Genomic DNA, 12,477 nt, shown 5'->3' on the forward strand with positions numbered 1-12,477 from the left:
CTAAAATCATACACCACTCACCTTCAGAACTAAACATGATGCGTTTTTATCTATAATTTGAGTTCAGGTCTTGGGTATTGAAGTAATTAATAACAATAAAAGAAATTAATTCCTAATGTTATTTACACACGCCCGCACGCCTGAGGCGATGTACCTCGCAATAACAGATCGGCTGAAAAGTTCGTATCGTTTCTATGAGAGGGCGCCACTAGAATTAAATCCATACCATTTTCAGTTAGTACCAACATTCGAAAGATACGTGTATAAATTGGACAGCTATCTGATTATTAGTTTGTGAGATATTGCATTTTGAGTGAAGCTACTTTTGTTATTGTGAAAAAAAATGGAAAAAAAGGAATTTCGTGTGTTGATGAAACACTACTTTTTTATGAAAAAAAGTGCCGCCGATACCAAAAAATGGCTTGATGAGTGTTATCCAGACTCTGCACCGGGCGAAGCAACAATTCGTAAGTGGTTTGCAAAATTTCGTACTGGTCATATGAGCACCGAAGACGATGAACACAGTGGACGTCCAAAAGAGGCTGTTACCGATGAAAACGTGAAAAAATCCACAAAATGATTTTCAATGACCGTAAAGTGAAGTTGATCGAGATAGCTGACACCCTAAAGATACCAAAGGAACGTGTTGGATATATTATTCACGAATATTTGGATATGAGAAAGCTTCGTGCAAAATGGGTGCCGCGTGAGCTCACAATCGATCAAAAACAACAACTAATTGATGATTCTGAGCAGTGTTTGGAGCTGTTATATCGAAATAAAACCGATTTCGTCGATATAAAACAATGGACGAAACATGGCTCCATCACTTCACTCCGGAGTCCGAACGACAGTCAGCCGAGTGGTCTGCACGCGATGAACCGAACCTATGGCGTCTGTATTTTGGGATTCGCATGGTAGAATTTTCATCGACTACCTTGAAAAGGGAAAAACCATCAACAGTGACTATTATATAGCGTTATTAGAGCGTTTGAAGGACGAAATTTAAAAAAAAATGGCCTCATTTGAAGAAGAAAAAAGTTTTGTTTCATCAAGACAATGCACCGTGTCACAAGTCGATAAAAACCATGCTGAAATTGAACGAATTGGGCTTCGAATTGCTCCCTCATCCACCGTATTCTCCAGATTGGGCCCCCAGTGACTTTTTCCTGTTCTCAGACCTCAAGAGAATGCTCGCTGGTAAAAAAATTTAGAAGCAATAAAGAGGTAATCGCTGAAACTGAGGCCTATTTTGAGGCAAAGGACAAATCGTACCACAAAAATGGTATCGAAAAGTTGGAAGATCGCTATAATCGCTGTATCGCCTGTATGGGAATTATGTTGAATAATAAAAACGAATTTTGGCAAAAAAATGTGTGTTTCTATTAAACGATACGAACTTTTCAGCCGAACTGTTAATGTAGGGAATGCACTATTGAAAATATGTGCCAGCGCACGATCGATCCTGATCCTGAACGGCCACGATCAAAAAAATGAACTCTTCATCTGATAATCTACAAACGTATTTTGTATATCGTCGCCTTTCAAAAGGTAACTCAACCGAACCGAACCTAATATATCAACAAACCAATTTCGAGGATGTCTCGCGTTCGTTGCTTATGTGGACGCAACTGTCAACGGAACGAGTTATTGTGTGAGCAGAAATAATGAACCCTTACCTTCTCATCGATGGCGGTGAAGCACTGGTCTCCCTGTTTGTTGATTACCTGGGCCACTCCGACCACATCGCCGGAACCGTCCTTGATGGGCATGCAGAGCAGTGCCTTCGTACGGTAGCCAGTTTGGATGTCGATTTCCCGGTTGAAGCGTTCGTCCTTCCGTGAACGGTAGGCGCACATGAAACGGAACACGTAAAAGGTCAAATTAAATTCATTTGCGTGACTACGGTAATGAGCATCCATCAAAATGATACAGTTTTGGGCTGGGATCGTATCGAAATTCAATTTCCGCCCGCTGGTGGTTTCGTGGGTGGATGCGTTTTTTGCTGTGATGGATGTCCCTGTTTTTGAGTGGAAACGGCTTCCGAAGAACACAGCCCGGAAAAACTGTATTCCATAATCAGTAGGATATGGAAAATAGTTTGAATTGATAGGCAAATATTATTCCGAGAGGATTACAGGTCTGTCGCAGAGGCCAAGACTTTTTGGGTCAAATTTTATCTCATCGTTATAAAATTATTAATATTCAAGGGTGTTATTTTTTTAAAGAATAAATTAGGCCAATTTTGAAACACTGGGATACAAAAAAAAATTGTTGGCAAAAGTTTTTGTTTTGACAGGTCGAGCATTTGGAAACAGACATCATCTGTCTTAAACTCTATTTCACAAAATCTTTCGAAAGAAATTTACATAAAATTTTGCATAGCTTAGATAGCGAAGTCCTTGAATAGCTCTCTCTCTCTCTCTCTCTCTCTCTCTCTCAGGCCAGTCGCGGTACCTGTTCCGAATTAGCAGTGTGTGTGCGTGGGATTATTAAACAAATTAGCCTGTCAAGTCAATTTGCTTCCGAGCTGGCCGACCACCCCGAGAGAGGTCTTGGGGTTTATAAACTTACCTGATAGGCATCCGGTATATTGACGGGTTCTCCACTTTCAGCCACGTGACCGGCAATTCCCATGCCCCACGCCACCTTCACCTCGTCCTGCTGTTCCATCTCCTGCAGGGTGCTGCTCGAGCAGACATCGAATAATTTAGACACTAAACATCTGCGGGAGAGGAAGAAGGATTGGATAAAATATACATGAGTTATAATGGTCAGAACAGAATTTAAAGGTTGATTAAATTTATCTTCGATCATTACTGTTAGTTTATTACTAATTCAATTTTATGCGCCCTTTTAACGGCTAAATTTATCAACATTGAACACCCACTCGCACTTACTTGGGATCGACAACGGAACATTAAATTTAACTGAATTACGTATTTCTAGAACAATAATGAATTAGATTCATCTGACCCTTAGTCCACAGTATGTTGAACCACGCTTCAGTGAAAACGCAAATTAACTTACTATTTCCTGTGCGTTTGAAATGATACGAGAAAGTAGCAAAGCAGGAAGTGTAATAAAAAAGAGCTATCGCTTTCAATTATGACCTCGATGGCATCCACCGGTTGATGGGAAAATGAAATTTCTGTGGTTTCCTGTGGAAACTAGCTACAAGCTGCTGTGAGCAGGTGTGTGATGAACTTTTCGCATCAGTCTTTAAAACAGAGCGATATTTTAGTCTACTGACGAAATCTTTTATCTTGGTTTTTCTCAGCATTTGTGGAAATAGCAAAAACTCATAAGGAACGAATCAACTTTTAGCTCACTGAAAAAGCAGGTCCAACCCAAGCTAGTGGTATCAAATTGTAGAATGGTTGAAGGAACTGAGATAATTACGGATCAGAAACCAGGAACCAGAACAAATTGGCTTAAGTGCCTCATTCCCCTGACATAATTCAATTAGTTGATTTTAATTTTTAATGAAGACTTTCTTTAAAAAAAATTCAATAGTAATGTTCCACCATTCATCTCATATACTAAAACCACATGTTAGAGTGAGAACTGCTGTCTCTGTTCAATCCATTGGCTAAGGTTTTTTGGAGCAAACTGGACCCCTTTCTCTGCATACCATTCTTGAACGACTTTGCTGTAATGATAGCTTGCCAAATCTGGCCAAAACATTACGGGATGGTCGTGGGATCGATTGAACGGCAAAATTCGTTTTTGGAGACATTCTTTTGGTATAGTTCCGATGTCATTGTCTTATTTGTAACGAAAACTTTCGTTTTTGTTTTGCCACAGCTGCAAATGTCCTGCTAAATCATAAATTTTCTTGCAAATTTGTCGGCAAAAACAAATTTAAATTTGGCTGGAACACCCCCCCGAGACGTTGCCAAGTAACATTTTTCACCTGGGATCTGCCCGAAGTCAGCCTTGACATAGGTTTATCATCGTCCATCAGAAGACACCCGTTGAACTTGGTCAGCACCTGGTTATATAATTTTCGAGCATGAATTTTGACCATATTATTCTGTTTTATGGTCCGATTTGGCTGTTTGCTAGCTCGATACGACTTGTTTCCTTCCCGGAATCGAGTTCTCCTCACGGTACAATGACTCAAGACTCAAGACTCAAGATTCAAGACTCAAGACTCAAGATTCAAGACTCAAGACTCAAGACTCAAGACTCAAGACTCAAGACTCAAGACTCAAGACTCAAGACTCAAGACTCAAGACTCAAGACTCAAGACTCAAGACTCAAGACTCAAGACTCAAGACTCAAGCCTCAAGACTCAAGACTCAAGACTCAAGACTCAAGACTCAAGACTCAAGACTCAAGACTCAAGACTCAAGACTCAAGACTCAAGACTCAAGACTCAAGACTCAAGACTCAAGACTCAAGACTCAAGACTCAAGACTCAAGACTCAAGACTCAAGACTCAAGACTCAAGACTCAAGACTCAAGACTCAAGACTCAAGACTCAAGACTCAAGACTCAAGACTCAAGACTCAAGACTCAAGACTCAAGACTCAAGACTCAAGACTCAAGACTCAAGACTCAAGACTCAAGACTTAAGACTCAAGACTCAAGACTCAAGACTCAAGACTCAAGACTCAAGACTCAAGACTCAAGACTCAAGACTCAAGACTCAAGACTCAAGACTCAAGACTCAAGACTCAAGACTCAAGACTCAAGACTCAAGACTCAAGACTCAAGACTCAAGACTCAAGACTCAAGACTCAAGACTCAAGACTCAAGACTCAAGACTCAAGACTCAAGACTCAAGACTCAAGACTCAAGACTCAAGACTCAAGACTCAAGACTCAAGACTCAAGACTCAAGACTCAAGACTCAAGACTCAAGACTCAAGACTCAAGACTCAAGACTCAAGACTCAAGACTCAAGACTCAAGACTCAAGACTCAAGACTCAAGACTCAAGACTCAAGACTCAAGACTCAAGACTCAAGACTCAAGACTCAAGACTCAAGACTCAAGACTCAAGATTCAGTTCGCTTTCACATCTCATCCAAGTCAGTCGATAAAACAAAACCGCTTACGTTCGGGACAGAAGAAACCAAGTACAGTATTGTGTAGTTGTAGAACAACCTCGAAATGAGTCAACCAAACGATCAAAAGCGTCATCGATCCTTATATTCGCAAAACTATGTCCCAATACGGAGAGATTCTTTCTATCGAAAATGAAAAGTGGAAGAATTTTTTCCCCGGTATTCTAAATGGCGTAAGTTTGTTACGCATGCGCTTGAGGAGGTCTATACCTTCTTATGTGACATTCGGTCAGGATACAAGAATTCCGTGCAAATTGTTACCTATGACAATCAGATGGCCACATGTCAATATTGCCAAAAAGCTGTTCACTACGGTAAGCCATGTGACTGGACAAGGAGACAACCACACCAAAGGACAACGGTGCTTCCTTCACACCAACCCCAAGCAACCCCAGTACACCTGTGACAGTCACCAACAACAGTGAAGCATCCCCTTCAACGAAACCATCCAACGTATCCCCTATAGAACAAAGTACACCAGCTGCAGTTAACAACTTACCATCCAACCAACCAGCAACTGCAAACAATGTACAACAAGAAGCAACTAGCAACGAAATCAACAACAATACCACCGATGCGGCAATGAATGACGAACCGCGAACAAACTGCCCCTCAATCCTCGCAGGAGGAAAATGGAAGCTCCTGTCCCCCTAGATAAAGGGTGACAACGGGATCCAATACAAAAAAAAAATTATTTAAAAACTCAGCTCAATCGGCCACGTAAAGCTTGTACGCAAATAGGCCTGAATAAAATATCTTTTAAATAAAACAAAATCATTAATTGACTTTTGTGGTCATAATTAAATGAGATCCGCTGGATTCATCGTCAATTGAATAACCATACCTAGTCATTTGAAGTTTCGTTTGCTCCGTTTCACGAGCGAATGAACCCACCTGTTTCTCTGTATCAGCCACCGACAGTGAACAAGTTCCACTGAATAGGCATAAACATCAGCTCGATAACAGAAAATTATTCCGACCGGCACAATAAACGAAAGGTGACGGTTTCCATTTGAGTTCACAGTTATCGCCAGCAAGTGTGAGTGAATAATTTTCGAATTTTTGTTATGCATTGAGATGTATTACAAAGTATTAGAAATAAAGATTGGAAGAGAAAGCAATAAATTTAAGTAAGTTCTGTGATTGATCGTGTTTACCGTTCATTTATTATCTTGAACCAACTAAATATTCACCAGGAGCTAATTTGATAGGCGCTCTCTCAGTCAATTGAAAGAGATTTTAGTTATTTCAAGGGAGAAACTGACGTCGGTTTAACTGAGTTTCAATTGATTGTATTGTATTGAGTATGAAGTATAGTACAGTCAACTGATCGGTTGTATACGAGGTCTGTTCAAAAAGTTCCCGGAATTTTTTAAATGCGCGCGTCTGGAGAGTCCGGCGGTCAAAAAATTTTTTTTATTGTGTTGGTACATATGTCCCTAATGTATGGTGAAATTTTCAGCTGTATTCATTGTTTACATTCTGTCTTGTAGCGGCTGGTGTAGACGTGTTTTTTTGAGCTCGGCGATTTTTGTTAGTTTAAACAATGGAAGAATTGAAGAGTCAAAGAATTTGTATTAAATTTTGCGTGAAAAATGAAATAAAGTGTAACCAAGTGTGCGAAATGTTACAGAGAGCCTACGGTGAGTCTGCTATGAAAAAAAAACAAGTGTTTACGAGTGGTATAAGCGTTTCCAAGATGGCCGCGAAGACGTTGAAGACGACGAACGCTCCGGTCGACCCAGCACGTCAATAATCGATGAAAATGTGGGAAAAGTGGAAAAAATGATTATGGATGATCGCCGAATCACTATTAAAGAAGTTGCTGATGAAGTTGGCATAAGCCAACTGATATGCCATCATATTTTTTCAAATGTTTTGGGCATGAAACGAGTGGCAGCAAAATTCGTTCCAAACTGCTGAATTTTGATCGTGATTTTTTGGCTAAAAACAAGACTTTAATCATGCCCCAACCTCCTTATTCACCAGATATCGCTCCGTGTGATTTTTTCCTGTTCCCAAAGTTGAAGATACCCATGAAAGGACAGCGTTTTTCATCGATTGAAGAGATAAAGGCAGAATCGCTGAGAGTGCTACAGAGCATTACAAAAAGTGACTATCAGGGGTGTTTCGAAGACTGGAAAAAACGCTGGCATAAGTGTATTATATCTAGGGGGGATTACTTTGAAGGGGACCATATAGATGTAGACGAATAAATAAATATTTTTTTTAGAAAAATGAGAATTCCGGGTACTTTTTGAACAGACCTCGTATAGTTAATTTCAATTGAATGAAATTAAATGAAATTTTACGGCACTGATTCCTGCATTTAATCGGCTCCTGTCAATTATTTTGTTTGTTGTCGACCTATTCACTGTTGGTGGGATAGGAATCAAGTGCAAAAAAAAACATTTTGTCAGCTCCTTTAATTAACCAATATGCAGGCAGAATGATGGAAACATTGTGCAATCCACAAAGACCATACAACACAAAATACAATGAAAAGCATGATGGTTCATACAAGCCATGACGATGACAAAGCTCCTCCATGTGAGTACACACAAGTGGAAGCAAATGGTTCGTGGAAAATTATTAAATTTTAGATTATTAGATTATTAAATAACGCGGAAAAATCAATTGCAAGCTGTATGTCTATATCGGGAAACAAATTTATTTTCATTCCATTCGTTTGAAAACAGTAATCCTTGCAGCTTTTACATTAAGCGTAAAAAACATCGAGCTTCGATAGAGGAGGAGGAGGAGTAAAAAACCAATCTCACCTCATTTCCAATCTTTCCTACTGCTACTTGGCAACAGTGACACGGTGCAAAACAATCACTCAATAATTTAATTTTTATTCCAGTTTCTCAAGCAAAATTAAATGCCTATTTACGTTGACATGCGGACAGACTTACGGTGATGCTGAAGCAAACTTCGACTGAAAAGTACGTTTATATTGATAAGTTCCTTACTTTGCTCTGTTCGTGATTTAAAATCATGTTCGAATCCGATACTTTTATTCACAAGTTAATATTAATTGAACATGTAAATATTTCACTGATAGCGAGACCTATCCGATTCAAGTCTTAAAAAGGCGAATGTGATAAGCATTAAACATTTTTTCCAATAAAATAGGGGAGAGTAAGACAAACAGGTAAATTTGTAGCATTTATTTTTGTCGAGTGTTAAATTATCACAAACATAAATGTAATTATATTCATATACTGTGAAAACCTATTTTTCAATCGAGGTCCGATATATCATTCGACTCAGTTCGTTAGGTCATACATCATTCGACTCAGTTCGTTGAGTACACAAAATGTCTGTGTGTATGTGTATGTAACGTTTTTTTGCACAACTTTTTTCGGAGATGGCTGGACCGATTTTCACAAACTTAGATTCAAATGAAAGGTCATGTGGTTCCATACAAAATTCCTAAATATTATTTTGATCCGACTTCCGGTTCCGGAGTTATGGGGTAAAATGATAAAAATAAATGTGAACATAAGTGCATGGCCAAACCGATTTTCACAAACTTAGATTCAAATAAAAACTCTTTGGGCTCCATATTGAATTTCCGACTATCGTTTGGATCTGATTTCTGGTTCCGGAGTTATGGGGTTAAACGTGAAAAATAATTGAAAATATGTCTACTAACTTTTCTCAAAGATAGCGAACCGAATTCCACAAACTTAGATTAATATGAATGGTCTTATGATCATTTACTGCTGAATTTCATCTGGATTCACCTTCCGGTTCCGTAATTATATACACGCTCTATCCGAGGAAAGTGAGTAAGTAATTAGCTTAGGTGTTGGTTTTCGTTTTTTTTAGAGAGTGTACGAAATTTGCAAAGTAGTTTTTGAGACAATATGATTTTCAATTCAAATTAAGATTTGTTAAAATCGGTTCAAGCATCGCTGAAAAATCGCAGTGAATTCAACTTTTGGAGTTTTTCTTCACTACCTTTGGTGCTTCCGAAACAGGAAATGGAAAACTATTAGTTCCGAATCAAATTTATAGATCCACAAATAAAAAAGTTCTGTAAACTAGAAGAATTTGTCTACCAGTTTTATGGAATCGCAATTCAACTATGTCATTCAAACACTGCCCCTTCGAGACATGCAAAATCCTGCGCTCCTGTTACATCTATAAATCAAATTTCGGACAAAAAATTCAGACGATAAACTACTCGTACGGAGTTTGGAACTTCAATTTGAATCATTGAACGCATCGTGTTTTCGGTTGTACGTTTCTCGGATGGAGACCTATTTGAAGGACGACCCGAAGCAATTTTGGTCTTATTTGCAGACTAAAACGTCCTCCCGTGGAATTCCAGTTAATGTCCACTATCGCGACCAATCTTCATCGACAGTTCCAGGTTCTGCTAACCTATTCTCGTCATTCTTTCAAAGTGTGCTAAGTAATAACTCACCGCCTTTGTCAGAATCGTACCTGAGTAGTCTACCGATGTATTTACTGAACTTGCCTGCTACGGCTTTCACTGAACGCGAAGTACACAATAATCTACGACAAGTCGATGGATCCAAAGGGCCAGGATCGGACGGGCTACCACCGTCTTTCGTGATGGAGTGTTCTTCTGCTTTGGCTTTACCTGTATCTCTGCTTTTCAACCGCTCTCTTGCTGAACAATATTTCCCAGCGAAATGGAAAAAAGCTTTAATAGTTCCAGTTCACAAAACCGGCAACGTTCACGACGTCACAAACTACAGAGGCATCTCAATTCTGCGCTGCTTACCTAAAGTATTCGAGCGTATGCTGTTAGATCTTATTTACCCCTCAGTAAAACATATCATATCCACTGATCAGCACGGGTTTGTCAGAAAGCGGTCTACTACTACAAACCTAATGAGCTACGTTTCAATATTGATCGACAAACTTGAAAAACGGCAACAAGTCGACGCGATTTACTTTGATTTTTCAAAAGCTTTCGATCGTGTTCCTCATCAGCTCGCAGTGGAAAAATTGAGACGAAACGGATTCCCTGATTGGATAACTAATTGGTTTATGTCGTATCTCACTGATCGAAGTGCTACCGTACGAGTCGGAGCCGTACTCTCTGAATCCTTCAATGTTACATCGGGTGTTCCACAAGGGAGTCATCTCGGCCCACTCCTCTTCGTTCTATTCGTTAACGATCTTTGCAGTGTATTGTCGTCATTCAAAATAATGTATGCTGATGATCTCAAACTCTATCGCATCATCACAAGTCTTTTAGATTGTTGTGCTCTACAAATGGACATTAAGAGGGTTTTAGACTGGTGTGATAGAAACGGCATGACAGTGAACATCAAGAAATGTAATTCAATAACCTTCTCACGAGCACATTCACCGATTTTATTCGATTACTCCATAATGGCGGCTACAATTAAGCGAGTTTCATCTGTTAAAGACTTAGGCATCATTCTCGATCGCAAGCTCCGCTTCATCGAACAGTTTGCCTTTGGTACTGCGAAAGCCTTTGCAGTTTTGGGACTCATTAAACGCAACGCGCAAGATTTCAACGATGTGTATTGTCTAAAAATAATTTACATCGCCTTAGTACGAAGTATTTTGGAATATGGAGTTACGATTTGGGCTCCGCATCATAATGTTCACATCGACCGGATCGAAAGGGTCCAAAAGTGTTTCGTCCGATTTGCTCTTCGACGACTACCTTGGCAGAATCATCTTAAATTGCCACGTTACGAGAATCGCTGTGCTCTCATGAACCTACCGACTCTGCATAATAGACAAGTACATCTACAAAGGATCTTCGTTTTTGATCTACTAACTGATAACATCGATTGCCCCGTGCTACTCGAAAGAATTCACTTTAACGTTCCAGGAAGATCATTGCGAAGAACGGATTTTCTTAGACGCTCATTTCATCGCACACAGTATGGTCAGAATAATCCAATGGATGTTTGTTGCCATCGTTTTAACAGCGTGTATCATCTATTTGATTTTAATATGATCAAAGACATGTTTAAATCAAAAATATTATTAAGTTAACATTAGTGTTTAGTTATACAGCCAAAGTCTGTGCGAAAAGTTGGCTCAAATCGAAGACAATAAAGACAATACAAATTCATGATAAATCAAGTTTTTTTTACTTTACTTTGAATAGTGCAAGAGTTAAATCAACCAACTGGAATTAAAATAGTCCTTTGTCGTTGTTATCCCTATTTGGTGTGGATTTTTTTTCGCTATTTTGCGTTTGCTACTGCGTAGCGAAATCGAGCACGGTGAGTATCAAACAAGTGTTCAAACTGCGTAAACCATGCCGTATCGAATCCGGTCTTTTTCCCAACTATGGCGATAAGGAGTGCATTCCTGAATGTTAAGAATTGTTATTGGAATTTGTACTTATGTTTGCCAGCGTATATGAAAAAACAACAATTGACAATTGGTATGTGCAACTAGCATAACTGTGGGGGTAAAAAAGTAAACTTTTTACCCCTTGAAATTATCAGTTTGTCGTGTTGAATCGAATAGTATATAACATTCGAGCCTCCGCGCCTCGGTTAAAAAGTCGGTTTTTCACAGTGATTGCATAGCCTTTCTATATGAGATAGGCAAAAATCATCGATAAGAAAACTCACTGAAGAAAAGTTCACTACTGGTAAACGCGATTCTCACTGAAGTTGTGAAAAGTTCACTAGCGAACATTCTCCTCGATGATATTTATGAAAAAAAGTTCGCACAATGAATATATCGAACAGAAGATTTTTCGGAAATGAATTTTCATAGCCGTTATACCCTTTACAGAATACATGACGAATTAATTCGTCGATGAACAAAAACTGAACCTTTCGTAAATTGTTCAGCACGTGTAGGGTGGTTGAATTGAAAAATAAGCTAAATTTGTAGCTCTTGCAATTTGATGCTCTGTTGATTAGTGGATGAATAGTATTGTTACATTCGAAATTTATTAAGCAATACCGCGGTGGTGGAGTAATATTATCAATAAAGCATCAATAAAGTGCTGCGATTAATAACAGTTATAATGGTAATAAAAAAATAAAAGAAATCACAAAGCATATTATGCACCTGAATCTAAAATTTTACCCAAATTAGTTTGAAAATATCATACGCAGAAGAAGCGCAAACTATCGCTACTTCAATTTAAATACGCCATTCAAACGTTGCGTTAGTCGTGTGTTCGAGACATGCAAAATCCTGCGCTCATGTTACTTCTATAAATCAAGTTCATGTTAAATAACGTTTTATTGGGTTCGCTCTGAATAGTGCAATAGTGTAAATCAAACAGCGGATATTAAAACAGTCAGTTTTTCACTAATTTTGCGTTTTCTACTGCGGAGCAAAATCGAACACGGTGAGTATCAAACAAGTGTTTAAACTACGTAAACCATGCCGTATCGAAACCAATCTTTTTCTCAA

At 38.9% G+C, this 12,477-nt stretch overlaps 1 protein-coding gene across 15 annotated transcripts in view; it reads right to left on the reverse strand.

Moving 5' to 3' along the window:
* The window catches only part of LOC131429786 (dual 3',5'-cyclic-AMP and -GMP phosphodiesterase 11-like), a 346,593-nt gene that overhangs the window by 26,440 nt on the left and 307,676 nt on the right, over nucleotides 1-12,477 (reverse strand). For all 15 annotated transcript variants that reach the window (XM_058594142.1, XM_058594134.1, XM_058594136.1 and 12 more), the window contains 2 exons: nucleotides 2,575-2,725; nucleotides 1,680-1,835 (listed from right to left, as the gene is read on the reverse strand). In XM_058594142.1, coding sequence (XP_058450125.1) covers nucleotides 1,680-1,835; nucleotides 2,575-2,725 — 307 coding nt within the window. The remainder of the gene's footprint in view (nucleotides 1-1,679; nucleotides 1,836-2,574; nucleotides 2,726-12,477) is intronic.

Source organism: Malaya genurostris, chromosome 2 (genome assembly GCF_030247185.1).
Source record: "Malaya genurostris strain Urasoe2022 chromosome 2, Malgen_1.1, whole genome shotgun sequence".
In the NCBI taxonomy this organism is placed as follows: Eukaryota; Metazoa; Arthropoda; class Insecta; order Diptera; family Culicidae; genus Malaya; species Malaya genurostris.